This window comes from Capra hircus, chromosome 16 (assembly GCF_001704415.2).
Source record: "Capra hircus breed San Clemente chromosome 16, ASM170441v1, whole genome shotgun sequence".
Lineage (NCBI taxonomy): Eukaryota > Metazoa > Chordata > Mammalia > Artiodactyla > Bovidae > Capra > Capra hircus.
In genome coordinates this window covers 34,206,740-34,225,684 of record NC_030823.1, presented here as the reverse complement: position 1 = coordinate 34,225,684, position 18,945 = coordinate 34,206,740, and the positions used below count along the sequence as shown (strand labels likewise).

At 38.2% G+C, this 18,945-nt stretch overlaps 1 protein-coding gene across 4 annotated transcripts in view; it reads right to left on the bottom strand.

Annotated features, from left to right (window-relative positions):
* RGS7 (regulator of G-protein signaling 7) overlaps nucleotides 1–18,945 on the bottom strand; it is a 471,995-nt gene that overhangs the window by 184,990 nt on the left and 268,060 nt on the right. For all 4 annotated transcript variants that reach the window (XM_018060280.1, XM_018060278.1, XM_018060279.1 and 1 more), the window contains exon 3: nucleotides 12,915–13,011. In XM_018060280.1, coding sequence (XP_017915769.1) covers nucleotides 12,915–13,011 — 97 coding nt within the window. The remainder of the gene's footprint in view (nucleotides 1–12,914; nucleotides 13,012–18,945) is intronic.

Sequence of the window (18,945 nt, the reverse complement as noted above, 5' to 3'; positions counted from 1 at the left end):
AAGAACAAATATTAAAAGCAGCAAGGGAAAAACAGCAAATAACACACAAGGGGATTCCCATAAGGATAACAGCTGATAGAAACTCTTTAGGCCAGGAGGGAATGGCAGGACATACATAAAGTGATGAAAGAAAATAACCTACAGCCCAGATTACTGTACCCAGCAAGGATCTCATTCAAATATGAAGGAGAAATCAAAAGCTTTGGAGGGAGGTGGGAGGGGGGTTCATGTTTGGGAATGCATGTAAGAATTAAAGATTTTAAAATTTAAAAAATAAAAAACTAAAATTAAAAAAAAAAAAAGCTTTACAGACAAGCAAAAGCTGAGAGAATTCAGCACCACCAACCCAGCTCTCCAACAAATGTTAAAGGATCTTCTCTAGACAGGAAACACAAAAAGGGAGTATAAACTCGAATCCAAAACAATAAAGTAAATGGCAATGGGATCATACTTATCAATAATTACCTGAAACGTAAATGGGTTGAACCAAAAGACAAAGATTGGCTGAATGGATACAAAAACAAGATCCCTATAGGCGTTGTCTACAAGAGACCCACCTCAAAACAGGCGACACATACAGACTGAAAGTGAAGGGCTAGAAAAAGATATTCCATACAAATAGAGACCAAAAGAAAGCAGGAGTAGCAATACTCATATCAGATAAAACAGACTTTAAAACAAAGGCTGTGAAAAGAGACAAAGAAGGACACTACATAATGATCAAAGGATCAATCCAAGGAGAAGATATAACAATTATAAATATATATGTACCCAACACAGGAGCATCTCAATATGTAAGACAAATGCTAACAAGTATAAAAGCAGAAATTAACAATAACACAATAATAGTTGGAAACTTTAATACTTCATTCACACCTATGGATAGATCAACTAAACAGAAAATTAACAAGGAAACACAAACTTTAAATGATACAATAGATCAGTTAGACCTAATTGATATCTATAGGACATTTCACCCCCAAACAATGAATTTCACCTTTTTCTCAAGCGCACACGGAAGCTTCTCCAGGATAGATCACATCCTGGGCCATAAATCTAGCCTTGGTAAACTCAAAAAAATCAAAATCATTCCAAGCATCTTTTCTGACCACAATGCAGTAAAATTAGATCTCAATTATAGGAGAAAAACTATTAAAAATTCCAACATGTGGAGGCTGAACAACACGCTTCTGAATAACCAACAAATCACAGAAGAAATCAAACTACGCATGGAAATGAATGAAAATGAAACCACAACCCAAAACCTGTGGGACACTGTAAAAGTAGTTCTAAGAAGAAAGTTCATAGCAATACAGGCATACCTCAAGAAACAAGTAAAAAGTCAAATAAATAACCTAACTCTACACCTAAAGCAACTAGAAAAGGAAAAAATGAAGAACCCCAGGGTCTCCCACATTGCAGGCAGACACTTTAACCTCTGACCCACCAGGGACGCCCAGTAGAAGGAAAGAAATCTTAAGAATTAGGGCAGAAATAAATGCAAAAGAAACAAAAGAGACCATGGCAAAAACCAACAAAGCCAAAAGCTGGTTCTTTGAGAGGATAAATAAAATTGACAAATCATTAGCCAGTCTCATTAAGAAACAAAAGGAGAAAAATCAAATCAATAAAATTAGAAATGAAAATGGAGAGATCACAACAGACAACACAGAAATACAAAGGATCATAAGAGACTACTTTCAGCAATTATATGCCAATAAAATGGACAACTCGGAAGAAATGGACAAATTCTTAGAAAAGTACAACTTTCTAAAACTGAACCAGGAAGAAATAGAAAATCTTAACAGACCCATCACAAGCATGGAAATTGAAACTGTAATCAGAAATCTTCTAGCAAACAAAAGCCCAGGTCCAGATGGCTTCACAGCTGAATTCTATCAAAAATTTAGAGAAGAGCTAACACCTATCCTACTCAAACTTCCAAAATTGCAGAGGAAGGTAAACTTCCAAACTCATTCTATGAGGCCACCATCACCCCAATACCAAAACCTGACAAAAATGCCACAAAAAAAGAAAATTACAGGCCAATATCACTGATGAGCGCAGATGCTTTCCAAACATTTTAAATCATCAGTGTAACTCTAGTGATAGTATTTTCTAGACTAGCTCTTAAAATGATTGATCCATCACCAAACTCTGTTCCCAAACAATTTGAAATCTGCAGTTTTCAGTTTCAACTTGCAATGGATTAACACTCAAAGCCATCCTCTTGTTATACTGAGCATAGCACAGTCTACCTGGAGGATTCCACAGGAGGGATCCATATCTATCATGATGGGTAGAAAAGATGACGCTACTTGATTTAAGTGTCATGTTTCTCAGACTGAGCCTCTTCTACTAACAGAATGTTCTTCATTTGCCTCCATATCCCTCTCCCTTTTAGCAATGAGCCTCCCCATCCCCAGCCCTCATGATACCTTCCCTTCACCATTCACAACCACAGACACAGACAATGCAGCACTCTGCAATAAACAGTGGGGAAATTTTTACTCAGTGAAGAACTCCAATGCTGCAAAAGAAAGGGCGTAGTTTCCAAAATCGTCATTTTGCTCTCATGGAAAATTTGATCTTGTGTAAATAATCTCCCAAATCTCCAGCTCACGCTGGAGAAATCACACTCTAAATTAATTCCACACCATAGGCTAAAGACAAAACTAAAAGTCCAATCTTATAACTTTTCTAACTCTCCCTTGTCCAAACAAACAATCTTCAGTCAACGTTCTCATTTCTCAAGAAAGTTCTGCATATAGTAAAAGGGATAAGTCATTTTGTACATGATTTCCACAAGAAATCATTTCAAAGTAGAAATTTTTAAAATAAACAACTACCCGAACTATCTCTTTGTAAGAAAATGTGACAAAGTGGAGTTAGGACAGAAAACTTACATCTACATGAAAAGTATAACTGTTTCCCTGGAAAAAGATCTGAGTGGTTATGCAAATTACACAAGTTAGTAGAAATCTGATCCCAAAAATAAATGAGAGACAAAATGGCTAACTGGGACACAAGACCATTCTGTGGTGACCAATAATAAGAACAAATGTGAAAATTATGAAACGTGACAGTCTCAGTATTTGGATAAAAGTGATGGGCACAGAGCTATGGAATTTGAGTGTGCCCCAGTTCTGGGAATATTCGTGGGATGTCCCTGTGTTTGCTGCTCAGAGTCAGTGGAAAGGAAGGAAGTGTATTTGTTGCAGTGTTAGGTTCCCAGGGAAATCTATATAAGTATGGTCCCTTCTTTAACACTCTAGCTATTGTTCTATTTGTTTTTGCTCTGTTTTGTTCTATTTCTTTCCACTATACTGTTGTCAGCAAGCGTTCTCTTCTCCTTCACTGACTATCACTGTTGTTCAGTCACTAAGTCATGTCCAATTCTTTGCAAATCCATGAACCCAGGCTCCGCTGTTCTCCACTAACTCCTGGAGTTTGCTCTAAATGCATGTCCATTGAGTTGGTGATGCTATCCAACCAACTCATCCTCTGTCGCCCCCTTCTCCTTTTGCCTTCACTCTTTCCAAACATCAGGGTCTTTTAGAATGAGTTTCAGCTTTAGCATCAGTCCTTCCAAAGAACACCCAGGACTGATCTCCTTTAGGATGGACTGTTGGGATTTCCTTGCAGTCCAAGGGACTCTCAAGAGTCTTCTCCAGCACCACAGTTCAAAAGCAATTCTTCGGCACTCAGCTTTCTTCACAGTCCAACATTCACATCCATACATGACTACTGGAAAAACCATAGCCTTGACTAGAAGGACCTTAGTCGGCAAAGTAATGTCTCTGCTTTTGAATACGCTATCTAGGTTGGTCATAACTTTTCTCCCAAGGAGTAAGCGTGTTTTACTTTCATGGTGGCAATCACCATCTGCAGTGATTTTGGAGCTCCCCCCCAAAAAAAGTTTGCCACTGCTTCCCCATCTATTTCCCATGAAATGATGGGACCAGATGCTATGATCTTCGTTTTCTGAATGTTGAGCTTTAAGCCAACTTTTTCACTCTCCTCTTTCACTTTCATCAAGAGGCTCTTTAGTTCCTCTTCACTTTCTGCCGTAAGGGTGGTGTCATCTGCATAGCTGAGGTTATTGATATTTCTCCTGGCAATCTTGATTCCAGCTTGTGCTTCTTCCAGTCCAGCGTTTCTCATGATGTACTCTGCATAGAAGCTAAATAAGCAGGGTGACAATATACAGCCTTGACGTACTCCTTTTCCTATTTGGAACCAGTCTGTTGTTCCATGTCCAGTTCTAACTGTTGCTTCCTGACCTGCACACAGATTTCTCAAGAGGCAGGTTAGGTGGTCTGATATTCCCATCTCGTTCAGAATTTTCCACAGTTTACTGTGAGCCACACAGTCAAAGGCTTTGGCATAGTCAAGAAAGCAGAAATAGATGTTTTTCTGGAACTCTCTTGCTTTTTCCATGATCCAGTGGATGTTGGCAACTTGATCTGTGGTTCCTCTGCCTTTTCTAAAACCAGCTTGAACTTCTGGAAGTTCACGGTTCACATATTGCTGAAGCCTGGCTTGGAGAATTTTGAGCATTACTTTACTAGCATGTGAGATGAGTGCAATTGTGTTGTAGTTTCAACATTCTTTGGCATTACCTTTCTTTGGGATTGGAATGAAAACTGACCTTTTCCAGTCTTGTGGCCACTGCTGAGTTTTCCAAATTTGCTGGCATATTGAGTGCAGCACTTTCAGAGCATCATCTTTCAGGATCTGAAATAGCTCAACAGGAATTCCATCACCTCCACTAGCTTTGTTTGTAGTGATGCTTCCTAAGGCCCACTTGACTTCACATTCCAAGACGTCTGGCTCTAGGTGAGTGATCACACCATCATTATTATCTTGGTCATGAAGATCTTTTTTGTATAGTTCTTATTGTATTCTTGTCACCTCTTCTTAATATCTTCTGCTTCTGTTAGGTCCATACCATTTCTGTCCTTTATCAAGCCCATCCTTGCATGAAATGTTCCCTTGGTATCTCTAATTTTCTTAAAGAGATCGCTAGTCTTTCCCATTCTGTTGTTTTCCTCTATTTCTTTCCATTGATCGCTGAGGAAGGCTTTCTTGTCTGTCCTTGCTATTCTTTGGAACTCTGCATTCAGATGCTTATATCTTTCCTTTTCTCCTTTGCTTTTCACTTCTCTTCTTTTCACAGCTATTTGTAAGGCCTCCCCAGACAGCCATTTGGCTTTTTTGCATTTCTTTTCCATGGGGATGGTCTTGATCCCTGTCTCCTGTACAATGTCACGAACCTCCATCCATAGTTCATTAAGCACTCTATCTATCAGATCTAGTTCCTTAAATCTATTTCTCACTTCCACTGTATAATCATAAGGAATTTGATTTAGGTCATACCTGAATGGTTTACTGGTTTTCCCTAATTTCTTCCATTTAAGTCTGAATTTGGCAATAAGGAGTTCATGATCTGAGCCACAGTCAACTCCCAGTCTTGTTTTTGAGCCACAGTCAGCTCCCGGCCAAGAGGTCAGGAGGGGTGGCAGTGAGGAGATACTGCTCATCCGAGGTAAGGAGCAGTGGCTACACTTTGCTGGAGCAGCCATGAAGAGATACCCCACGTCCAAGGTAAGAGAAACCCAAGTCAGATGGTAGGTGTTGTGAGAGGCATCAGAGGGCAGACACACAAACCATATCACAGAAAACTAGTCAATCTAATCACATGGACCACAGCCTCGTCTAACTCAATGAAACTAAGCCATGCCCTATGGGGCCACCCAAGACAGGCGGGCATGGTGGAGAAGTCTGACACAATGTGGTTCACTGGAGAAGGGAATGGCAAACCACTTCAGTATTCTTGCCTTGAGAACCCCATGAACAGTATGAAAAGGCAAAACGATAGGATACTGAAAGAGGAACTCCCCAGGTTGGTAGGTGCCCAATACGCTACTGGAGATCAGTGGAGAAATAACTCCAGAAAGAATGAAGGGATGCAGACAAAGCAAAAACAATACCCATTTGTGGATGTGACTGGTGATAGAAGCAAGGTCTTATGCTGTAAAGAGCAGTATTGCATAGGAACCTGAAATGTCAGGTCCATGAATCAAGGCAAATTGGAAGTAGTCAATCAGGAGATGGCAAGGGTGAATGTTGACATTCTAGGAATCAGAGAACTAAAATGGACTGGAATGGGTGAATTTAACTCACAGGACCATTATATCTACTACTGCGGGCAGGAATTCCTCAAAAGAAATGGAGTAGCCATCATGGTCAACAAAAGAGTCCAGAATGTAGTACTTGGATGCAATCTCAAAAACGACAGAATGATCTCTGTTCGTTTCCAAGGCAAATCATTCAATATCATGGTAATCCAAGCCTATGCCCCAACCAGTAACTCTGAAGAAGCTGAAGTTGAACGGTTCTATGAAGACCTCCAAGACCTTTTAGAACTAACACCCAAAAGAGATGTCCTTTTCATTATAGGGGACTGGAATGCAAAAGTAGGAAGTCAAGAAATACCTGAGGTAACAGGCAAATTTGGCCTTGTAATATGGAATGAAGCAGGGCAAAAGCTAATAGAGTTTTGCCAAGAGAACGCACTGGTCATAGCAAACACCCTCTTCCAACATAAATGTCTTACATATATATAAATGTTTTATATATATAATGATATACATATTCTGTATTATCATATACAATGATATGTACTATCTATATAATGATATGTATTATCATAATTTGTATACATTTGTACACACACACACACACTAGATTAACATCAGCTCTACAGTTTACCTAATACATGTCCACTATTTTCCTATGAATAACTTCCAGGCAAGCAGTTTCTCATACACCTAACTGGCTATTGAGGCCATTTTGCTGTAGAAGATAAGATGATTGACCATTTCATCACACTGGAAAATAGTAACATATCGGTTCTTGCAAATCCTTTGGTGATCTAATTTAGCCATATTCTATTAAAGTTTTCAATGTTTTCAAGAAACTTACATGCGTCAGGAATCATGTAACCAATTCTGGGAGGTAGAGGGGTGGCAGGAGGATAGAAGGAGCTTGATTTTATTCTTCTTTTGCTTACAATTTCTAATATTATGTCATAACTTTGGGAAAGACAGCAAGAGAGAACAAGTCATGGTAACTTAATTAGGTAAAGGATCGATCATTAGTGCTCTCAAAAACTGTTGGGAATCTCTAGCCATCTCTTACAAAATTTGCTTACCTTGGAGAACTTCTGATTTTGACATATGGGAGGGATCACCAAAGGATTTGCAAAACTGATGGTTTATCATTTTCTACTGCAATCCAAAAAAACTGTTAATCATTTTTTTTTCTTTTATAGCAAAATGCCTTTATAGCCAGTTAGCTTGCTATGAAACTATTTGCAGCAAAGGTGTTGATGATGAAAATACCTAGGACCTTATTAACAGCATTACCTTGGACAAGTTATTTAGTTTCTCTGAAGTTTCTTTTACTTATTTCTGTAAGGACAATGATACATAAATGAATACATCTAGAAAGTAAATATTTACTGAATATCAAGCATATTGTGAATGCCAGTAGTTCCTATACAGCAGTTATGACCAAAACATTCATATTTGTAAATCCACTGGAGCTAGAGCTATCACTTAACATATAATGTTCTCCTTTACAACATGAAAAATAGGACGGAAATCTAGGTCTCCAGAATATATGTAAAAAAGTATATACACAAGAGAATATATACCAAAACATATATACTCTTTCCACTATTCTAGGCAGATGTTGAAGTATACATTTAAATATGTGAATGTCTGACATTCTAAACATTCACTTTAAACCAAATAATAAAATTTAAATCGAGAGTGCTTTGGGCTCTGGAATCTATCCTGAGTCTCCATCCTGAAACTCTTCTAAGCTAGTAGATGACAGCAATGCAGAGTTGTCAGCTTTCTAGTGTTCTCTACTAAAATAAAAGGATCATACAGCGCTGGATGCCAACATAGCAAATAATTATCCTGAGTGCTCTTTCCACCGCTACTGAATCAAAAAGTGAAATTCATTGTGGATGTACCCAAATGCCTGGGATATCAGCTGTCCTGTGAGAAGTCATTACACTTGCTGAGTATCTACCATGTGCCAGACACTGGATGTACAGAAGATACAAATTGAAATGAGAAGTTATTCTTGTTCTCCAGGTGCTTACAGCCATGAGTAAGAATCACAACACATGCTCACTGAGGACAAAATGTGAGATAAAACAAATTCCATGAAGAAGAACACAGTGCTACACTGGTCAGAATGGCTGTCATCAAAAAGTCTACAAACAATAAATGCTGGAGAGGGTGGTGGAGAAAAGGAAACCCTCTTGCCCTGTTGGTGGGAATGTAAATCAATAGTGCCACTATGGAATATGGTATGGAGACTCCTTAAAATACTAGGAATAAAACCACCATATGACCCAGCAATCCCACTCCTAGGCATATACCCTGAGAAAACCAAAACTGAAAAAATACACATATACCCCAGTGTTCACTGTTTACAATAGCTAGAACATGGAAGCAACCTAGATGTCCATTGACAGATGAATGGATAAAGAAGTTGTGGCACATATATACAAAGGAATATTACTCAGCCATTAAAAGGAAAGTATCTGAGTCAGTCAGTTCTAATGAGGTGGGTGAACCTAGAGCCTATTATACAGAGTGAAGTAAGTCAGAAAGAGAAAGATAAATACTGTATACTAGTGCATACATATGGAATCTAGAAAGATTGTACCAAAGAATTTATTTGCAGGGCAGCAATAGAGAAGCAGACATAGAGAACAGACTTATGGACACAGGGAGAGAGGAGGAGAGGGTGAGATGTATGGGGACAGAAACATGGAAACTTACATTACCATATGCAAAATAGATAGCCAATGGGAATTTGCTGTATGTTGCAGGGAACTCAAACAGGGGCTCTGTTTCAACCTAGAGGAGTGGGACGGGGTGGGAGATAGGAGGGAGTTTCAAGAGGGAGGGGACATATGCATACCTATGGCTGACTCATGTTGAAGTTTGAAAGAAAACAACACAATTCTGTAAAGCAATTATCACTCAATTAAAAAATCAGTACATTTTAAAAAAAGGACACAGTGCTAGAAAGACCCAAAGAAAGGAATCATTAATACAGGCTGGCTTGGGGATGCAGATAGGGCAGGACGGGGAAAAGGACAGGATAATTCTCTACCCTAGAATTTCTAGGATGTGAAAAATGGAAACTCTTCACAGTATGTTGAGAGAGAGAGACAGAAATGAAGAGAAACCTAGGTGGCATCAGGATAAGAAGGCAGAGCAAAATGGTGTACCTCAATCATCGTGCACTGATTCATCATTTCAAAAACATATCCAGACCAGCAATTCAGTCATCAAGATTTATTCATTCTTGGAGATAATTAAGGCTTTAGTGTCATCCCAACTAAGTGTCTGTCTCTACAGTCAATTTTGATCTCCTCCCCAAAGAAAGCAATGCTAATGCATTAATTAAAAGAAGAAAAGCTCCACATTGACAGGCTTTTCTTTAGCAATCTATCATTTCTAGGATTTTAGAAAATAACTCACCAATGAGCAAAATTAAGGTTTTCAGGTCTGTTGCTTTAAAGAAAGGTCAACATTTGTGAAAATTTTCACAGAGTAGGTAAATACAAAATGAAAATTTAACATACCCACATCAGTTAAATCTCCATAAACAAATCTGCAAGGTTGCCTCTGACTTTCACTACACTATTGTTTCACTAAGAGCACAGATGGCATAATTAGCTGGGTATTGACATGATGATAATGAAAAAAAAATTAGCTAAGAAAGCCAAAATGTGATTTATTTAAGGAAAAATCAATATCCATATGTAATGATCTTAAGTTCCAATGATAACTATATGAAAGAGCCATCAACATGCATTCATCTCCCTAGGAGATTTCAATTTCATATGCTTAGTTACTTGTGAGAAATAAAAGATAAGAGACATTAAATAGTGTTAAAATCTATAAGCTACACCTTGAGAATGTGGGGAATCATCACCAATTAATGAAGGCATTCAAAAAATACCTTTTAAGGATGTACTAAAAAAAACCTTATGCTACATGCTACAGAGTCTCTAACACAGGTGGTCACTCATGATCTTGCAACACACGAACTATCTAGGAGGACAGAGAATGTCTAATCTGGGCCTAATCCAGGCTTCTGAAAGTGGTAATAAAAGTAATAATATTATTGGTATTAACTACACTAATTTTCCACTTAGTGCTCATTTCCCGTGTACCACACACAGAAATATTGAAATTCCCAGTAACAATCAACATAAAAAAATAAGGATAAAACCCAAGTATGCCATTTTTTCTGGTTCATATTTAGCTTATTTATAAAAGCAGAATATTATAAGCATGATTCATGCCAAAATATTTTATAACTGTTTTGAAAAGCAATCTATTTCTCTCTGAGTTTCTGCAGAATCCATGCTAGCCATTCCAATGACAGATGAAAAATATTTCACAGTAAGATTTCAGTTTCAGAAAAGAGTATCTTAGACTCTTAGAAGTATCTTAGAATTACCTAGACAGTCTCTATGAAAAATATTCCACATTATTTATTTTTATTGTCTTTAAGTTGACTCCAGATGTAGTCAAGTTTAAGTGATAAGGCATCTTAAAAGCTTTCTCAAAAACTTTTAGGTATAAAATATACACTAACTAAACTTGCATTCAGCCAGTTCATATCATCAAGCTTTCTCCTTTTTCTTCTTACCCATGCAGCTACCCACAAGATAACTTTAAGGCTACACAGATCATTTCTCCATGATAACTAACAAATATTCATACAAGCCTTGTAAAAAGAAAATATAAGAGGCAGGACATATTCAAATTATTTCATTTAAAAGCAAAGCTCATACATACTACTCAGTTTTATATATATGCCTGAAAACAACAACAGATCACAGAGAACTGTATAATTTATTAGAGGGCCAAAATAATAATGAAATATGAATAATGATTCCTTATCCAGTAATATGAAATACAATAGTTCCTCTTTCTATGTAATTGGAGCAGCTCAACATATTACTGGTAAGGGCTTCCTTTGTTATCAAACTTGCTGAGAATAAGAATAGAACAGAGAGGGGAAAAAATGGACTGAATGGATTCTAGAGAATTAAGGGTGCTTTTTTGAGCCTAAAACTTGAGGCTAATAGAATACTATTCAGCCCATGTTTTCTGCATTGGCAGGTGAATTCTTTACCACTGAGCCACCAGGGAAGCTGGCTACGCACTACTGAATCGACCATAATCCCAGTTCAGATAGAAAACAGTGAATTTATGTGCCTGGATTCTGAATGCATTTCAGTTTACAGCCCTCGTATTGAAGTAGTTTAAGGAGATATGTTCTCTTTTTCAATGGGTGACAAAATAAGTAGTTTTTGCATTTTGTGTTTAAACGTAAAGCTAACTCTCTTGAGTTACTGATGGCAAGGAGTTTAATATTTACTTGAGGACATAGGACATATTAAAGGAGGGCATGGCAACTCACTCCAGTATTCTTGTCTGGCGAATCCCATGGACCAAGGAGCTTGACAGTCCACAGGGTCACAAAGAGTTGGACACGACTGAAGTGACTTAGCATGCACGCAAGCATAGGACATACAGAAAATTAACTATAAGCCAAGGTGAGGTATAATAATTGAGGCAAAACAATAACCACAAATGTTTTGAGAGAACAGAGGAAAAGGTTCAGAATAGTTTTCTCCAAAGAGCTTCCTGAGATAACCATTGAAGAATGGACAGTATTTAATGGTCAGAATGACCTGGAAGTCTGGAAGTGGATAAGTGATGAAGGAAGTCCCAGATGTGGGAAAATATAGGGCGTCACCAAGGAAGAACAAGAAACTAGAACAAAGTGGGCTTAAAAGATAGTAACAGGAAAAAAGAGAATACATTTCATTAGAGCAAAATATCATTCTATTTCAGCCTTCACCTGCTCCATTGCTCTCTCTCTTTCATCTGAGAGCAATGCAGTTATTAAACACCAACATCTGGGCCTGCCTTCTTGTGTTCTGGTCCTAATTATTAGCACAGTCCCAAGGCTGAATTCTTCTCAATCACTGGTCTTCTTTTGATCCTTGTTCACAAGGAAGCATTGTACAACTTTTGCTGATGACTCTTATCAAGCACTGCCCCCTCCACATGGTCAGCACTAGCCTTCTTATTATGCTTAATCACTGCTAAGGCTTTGGTCTTTCTGAATTTGTTCTCTTCTCTAAGCTGTGCAAGCCAAGGCCAGAGCACACCCGAGTACCCTGAGCTTGGCCGTTCATTGTCTCCTGGAGCCAGAACACATTTTCCTAAGCACTTTCATCATAACATTTGTGGCAAACATTGTACATGTCTCCATATTTCCCACTGTATCAGAATTAAACTCTTTGGTTGGCTTTCAAAGACCCTCATTATTTGACCCAACTCTAGCTGTTTCCATGTATCCACCCAGTTCTCAGCAGTTTGGTCCCTCCAAGTTCTACATGCAGAGTTGGTTGGAGTAGTAGTCTTAAGCCTGATAAAATTCTTCATTTTTCAAACTCAGCTTATCACTACTCCTCAGGAACCCTTTCTTGACTCCCCATTGATTTCAGTCACCCTCAGACTTCTGTATATAATCTACGTCATACTGGTTCATACATCTTTATTTTAATATTATTTTCTATTATTTCACATTTATTTATTACATTTTTGCAATTAAATTTTGGTAAGATTATGATTTTTTTTTTGTAGTTTTGACTCGTTTTACTGTCAAGTATCCAACATAATGTTGACCTAATGAGTTAGAAAGAGCTTCAATAAGCAAATGGCTAGAACAGATTTTAAATAGTTTTGTGAAAAGCGCAGGAGGAAATACTGTTACACTGAATGCAGACTTACCAGAGAAGACACTAGGTATCTTGGAGAGGAAACTTTTGACAGTACGAATAGGAATTCCATTTTTTTCATCTTGCATGCGTGCTATGACGTCTTCCATCTAAATAACAATAATAAAATGATTAAAGCATTTTAAAAGTTGAACCTTTTGAAAAAAGTTCTCATAAGAATTTTGAATATCTGTTTTACTTAGCTAAGAATAATGCCATATTTTTGTCTTTCTACACTTTATCATATAAATATTTTCAGTTTGGTTAAAAGATGATTGAGAAAACAGAAAGATGGTTATTTTTGAGTCCACTAAGCTTAAGAATAATTTTGTGCTTAGAATATTGCCTCTCTCCTGTTTTCATATTCTTTGGTTATAAATGATAGAAAATATTGTGATAATAAGATCCACATTTCATTAGTGCTATCTCTTGAACTCAGTGCAAAAGAAAATAGAAGACTTAAAAGTATCAGTTGGGATTTCCTCTTCAAACAAGAGAATTTCTATGATTTAATTTAACATTAACTTCTACAACCTGTGATCTGCCTAGAAATACAGGACTGTTGCTTCTCTTATTCAGGCATTTACTAAAGTGAGATATGAAATGTACATGCATGAACACACATGTACACAATTAATAAAATAAATGACACATGATAGCCTTTTGCCTATTTACTACCTTCCAAGACATGTATTTTTCTTTCAATTTGATTAGTACATTCTCTTCTGTTTCTGTAAATTTTTCAGTTTTAAAGGGCTTTGCTTTACCAAGTCTAATATGAAATTTAGTTCTAAATAACATTTGTTCAAATCACAGCTTCAGACTTTTGTATGTGCTTCTAAACCTATGGCATATATTTACACACAAACATACATATGTTGTATGAACAGTATTAATTTCAAAATCTATTCATTTATGATCCTATAAACGGCTTAGTGGTAAAGAACCCATCTGCCAATGCAGGAGACACAGGAAATGCGGGTTCGATCTCTGGGTCAGGAAGATCCCCTGAAGAAGGAAATGGCAATCCACTCCAGTATTCTTGCCTAGGAAATCCATCTACAGACAACTTAGCGACAAAAAACAACAAAATTACTGATGCTGGATTCTAGACCAGACTTACGGAAGGCACTATGGATGTGAAAATGAATATAATACACTTGCTGCCTTCAAAAAAAATTCAGGCAATATTGAAAACAATGGTAAAATTTGAGTAAGGTTTCATTAAATAGTGTAGTACCAATATAAATTTCCCATTTTTGAAAATTATGCTATAATTATATAATATGCTGGAGTTAGAGGAAACTGAGTAAAGGACATATAGAGAACTTTATGTATTATTTTTGCATCTTTTTCTGTGAATCTAAAATTATTCAAAATAAAACATTAAAAAAGTCTTATTTTGTATTGGAGTGTAGTCGATAGTTAAGGGTGAGTGGCAAAAGGACTCAGCCATACATATTCATGTATCCATTCTCCCCAAACTCCCCTCCCATCCAGGCCACCACATAATATTGAGAAGAGTTCCATGTGCTATACAGTAGGTCCTTCTTAGTTATCCATTTAAAATATAGCAGTATATATATGTCCATCCAAACTCCCTAAATATCCCTTCCCCCCATTCTTCCCCTCAATGTCTAACTGTTTTATCAATCAATTATCAACCAATACAACTTCAGAACAATATTCAGTGAAGAAATCTTACTTGCCTGCGTAAGTATTTTCAGGTTTATTAACATGAGAAACTGAGATGTGGGAAGAATGGATATATGCTCTTATTATCATTGATGACTCTCTGAACAAGCTATGTAAGTTTGCTACGGCTTCATTTTCTCATGTATAAAATGCATATAATAATATTTATAATTACTCTTTCACAATATTTGTAGGATTGGGTTGGGGCAAAAGGGGTAACTTACTAAACCAGCTAGCATATATAAAGCACCATATATGGGCAGACAGCACATACTGGGCTTCCGATGTCTATAAACACCCCTGATACTTGGAGACATGCATTTTCCACTCCTTATGTCCCTTTTCCATGTGAAAGCAGCACCATCAGCTGAATTCTCCTGCCTCTCTCTGTTCCCTAATCCATTCCACTCTGGGGAACTGGGCTGACTTAAGCAGAAGGATTGGTAAAGAGAAATTGGCCTATTGGGCCCATCACTTTCCTGTGGGGAAGCTCCTACTCAAATCTGCTGATTTAGAGAGGCCCACCCCAGTGGGTGAGTAGTCAGTTAGGTACTAGGTTTTAGGATTAAGTCTCCCGTGTTCACAAATACTCTTCAGTATAATAGCTTTGTCAGCAATCAAGGTGCTACTGTGATATCTAACTGCTTTACTTTCTGGTTGTCAGTTTCAGTGGGTTCTGAATTCAGATAGGAAAGGAAGTGTTTTTCCTAAGATCAGACCCCCAAACACCCCAAGATATTCAATTCCTCACATGTAGTAAATATATTTCATCCAATTACAGAATCATGGAAAAAGATCCACTTTTGTGACTTTTATTTTGTTGCTGTTTGTCCTTCATTCATCTGACACAACATTCAGAAACGACGAATAAGCTGCTTTGCTTTACCTAGTATCAGCCTGTAAACCTTTGTATGATTAGCTTGGACATGGAAACCTCTCTGACTCTCACTTTAATCAGTTCAGCTCCCCAGCATGTAACGATCATCACCTCTGGTTTTGGGTGTGGAATTAAGGTCTGCCTCTCAGTCTGCTGAATTTCAAAGGACCAAAGTTATGAGTGTGGGAATTAAGAGTAACCTGGAGCTACCCCACGTCCGAGGTCAGGGGCAGCGGCCTAGAGTGCCAGGCTGCAATGGCGCAGGAACGGCCGAGAGGAGCTACCCTGCGTCCGAGGTCAGTGGCGGCCAGGAGGAGCTACCCCATGTCCAAGGTCAGGGGCGGCTGGGAGAAGCCACCTCAGGAGAAGCAACGACAGAATAATCTCTGTTCGTCTCCAAGGCAAACCATTCAATGTCACCGTTATCCAAGTCTATGCCCCAACCAGTAACGCTGAAGAAACTGAAGTTGAACGGTTTTATGAAGACCTACAAGACGTTGTAGAACTAACACCCAAAAAGATGTTCTTTTCATTATAGGGGACTGGAATGCAAAAGTAAAAAGTCAAGAAACACCTGGAGTAACAGGCAAATTTGGCCTTGGAATGCGGAATGAAGCAGGGCAAAGACTAATAGAGTTTTGCCAAGAAAAAGCACTGGTCATAGCAAACACCCTCTTCCAACAACGCAAGAGAAGACTCTACACATGGATATCACCAGATGGTCAACACCAAAATCAGAATGATTATATTCGTTGCAGCCAAAGATGGAGAAGCTCTATACAGTCAACAAAAACAAGACCAGGAGCTGACTGTGGCTCACATCATGAACTCCTCATTACCAAATTCAGACTCAAATTGAAGAAAGTAGGGAAAACCGCTAGACCATTCAGGTATGACCTAAATCAAATCCCTTATGATTATACAGTGGAAGTGAGAAATAGATTTAAGGGCTTAGATCTGAAAGATAGAGTGCCTGATGAACTATGGAATGAGGTTTGTACATTGTACAGGAGACAGGGATCAACACCATCCCCAAGGAAAAAATGCGAAAAAGCAAAATGGCTGCCTGGGGAGGCCTTACAAATAGCTGTGAAAAGAAGAGAGGTGAAAAGCAAAGGAGAAAAGGAAGGATATAAACATCTGAATGCAGAGTTCCAAAGAACAGCAAGAAGAGATAAGAAAGCCTTCTTCAGTGATCAATGCAAAGAAATAGAGGAAAAAAACAGAATGGGAAAGACTAGAGATCTCTTTAAGAAAATTAGAGATGCCAAGGGAACATTTCATGCAAGGATGGGCTCGATAAAGGACAGAAATGGTATGGACATAACAGAAGCATCACTACGAACAAAGCTAGCGGAGGTGATGGAATTCCAGTTGAGCTGTTTCAAATCCTGAAAGATGATGCTCTGAAAGTGCTGCACTCAATATGCCAGCAAATTTGGAAAACTCAGCAGTGGCCACAGGACTGGAAAAGGTCAGTTTTCATTCCAATTTCAAAGAAAGGCAATGCCAAAGAATGCTCAAATTACTGCACAATTGCACTCATCTCACATGCTAGTAAAGTAATGCTCAAAATTCTCCAAGCCAGGCTTCAGCAATACGTGAACCGTGAACTCCCTGATATTCAAGCTGGTTTTAGAAAAGGCAGAGGAACCAGAGACCAAATTGCCAACATCCGCTGAATCATGGAAAAAGCAAGAGAGTTACAGAAAAACATCTATTTCTGCTTTCTTGACTATGCCAAAGCCTTTGACTGTATGGATCACAATAAACTGTAGAAAATTCTGAACGAGATGGGAATACCAGACCACCTGACCTGCCTCTTGAGAAATCTGTATGCAGGTCAGGAAGCAACAGTTAGAACTGGACATGGAACAACAGACTGGTTCCAAATAGGAAAAGGAGTACGTCAAGGCTGTATATTGTCACCCTGCTTATGTAACTTCTATGCAGAGTACATCATGAGAAACACTGGACTGGGAGAAACACAAGCTGGAATCAAGATTGCAGGGAGAAATATCAATAACCTCAGCTATGCAGATGACACCACCCTTATGGCAGAAAGTGAAGAGGAGCTAAAAAGCCTCTTGATGAAAGTGAAAGAGGAGAGCAAAAAAGTTGGCCTAAAGCTCAACATGCAGAAAACGAAGATCATGGCATCTGGTCCCATCACTTCATGGGAAATAGATGGGGAAACAGTAGAAACAGTGTCAGACTTTATTTTGAGGGGCTCCAAAATCACTGTAGATGGTGATTGCAGCCATGAAATTAAAAGACGCTTACTCCTTGGAAGAAAAGTTACTACCAACCTAGACGGTATATTCAAAAGCAGAGACATTAACTTTGCCAACTAAGGTCCGTCTAGTCAAGGCTATGGTTTTTCCAGTAGTCATGTATGGATGTGAGAGTTGGACTGTGAAGAAGGCTGAGCGCCGAAGATGCTTTTGAACTGTGGTGTTGGAGAAAACTCTTGAGAGTCCCTTGGACTGCAAAGAGATCCAACCAGTCCATTCTGAAGGAGATCAACCCTGGTATTTCTTTGGAAGGAATGATGCTAAAGCTGAAGCTCCAGTACTTTGGCCACCTCATGTGAAGAGTTGACTCATTGGAAAAGACTCTGATGCTGGGAGGGATTGGGGGCAGGAGGAGAAGGGGACAACCGAGGATGAGATGGCTGGATGGCATCACGGACTCAATGGACGTGAGTCTGAGTGAACTCCGGGAGATGGTGATGAACAGGGAGGCCTGGCGTGCTGTGATTCATGGGGTCACAAAGAACTGGACACGACTGAGCGACTGAATGAACTGAACTGAACTATGTGGTTGTATTTTAAAATCTTCCATTTTCTTGAGCCATAATTTCCACAGGAGGAAAAAAGTTTAAAAATTCATGTAAAAACAGGATTTGTATTCCAGATTGAAAATGTGATGATCAAAATGAATTCATCTGTTTTTTTCTTAATTCAGATATGATCTATGCATGAACTTTATCATGAAATAGAAAGAGTAAACAAAATGAGAAAACAAAGATAAATTCAATCTAGTTTTTAAAAGCTAAGATCAGTCACAAAGGCCACATATAATACAAAATCATTCTAAACTCATTTAAGCTTTCACTCAGAGTCTATTTTTAAAATAAGCAGGTTTTAACATGCTTGATTACCGGCATTCTCATTATAAGATTAGAAAATAAGAGCAGACAAACTAAATAGCAAGCTAGATAGGAAGAGACTAAAAAAGTAACTCTAATAAATGATAAAACCCTTTGAGATGATTTAATTTAAGGCTTCAGATGTCATAGCTTTAATTTAATTTAATACCTTTAATTTAAAGACTCAGATGTCCTACCTTTCAAATAAGACATGTATATATACATCTATCTATCTACCTATCTATCTGTATTTCTTAACAAAAGGCAATGCCAAAGAATATTCCAACTACCAAGCAACTGCACTCATCTCATGCTCTAGCA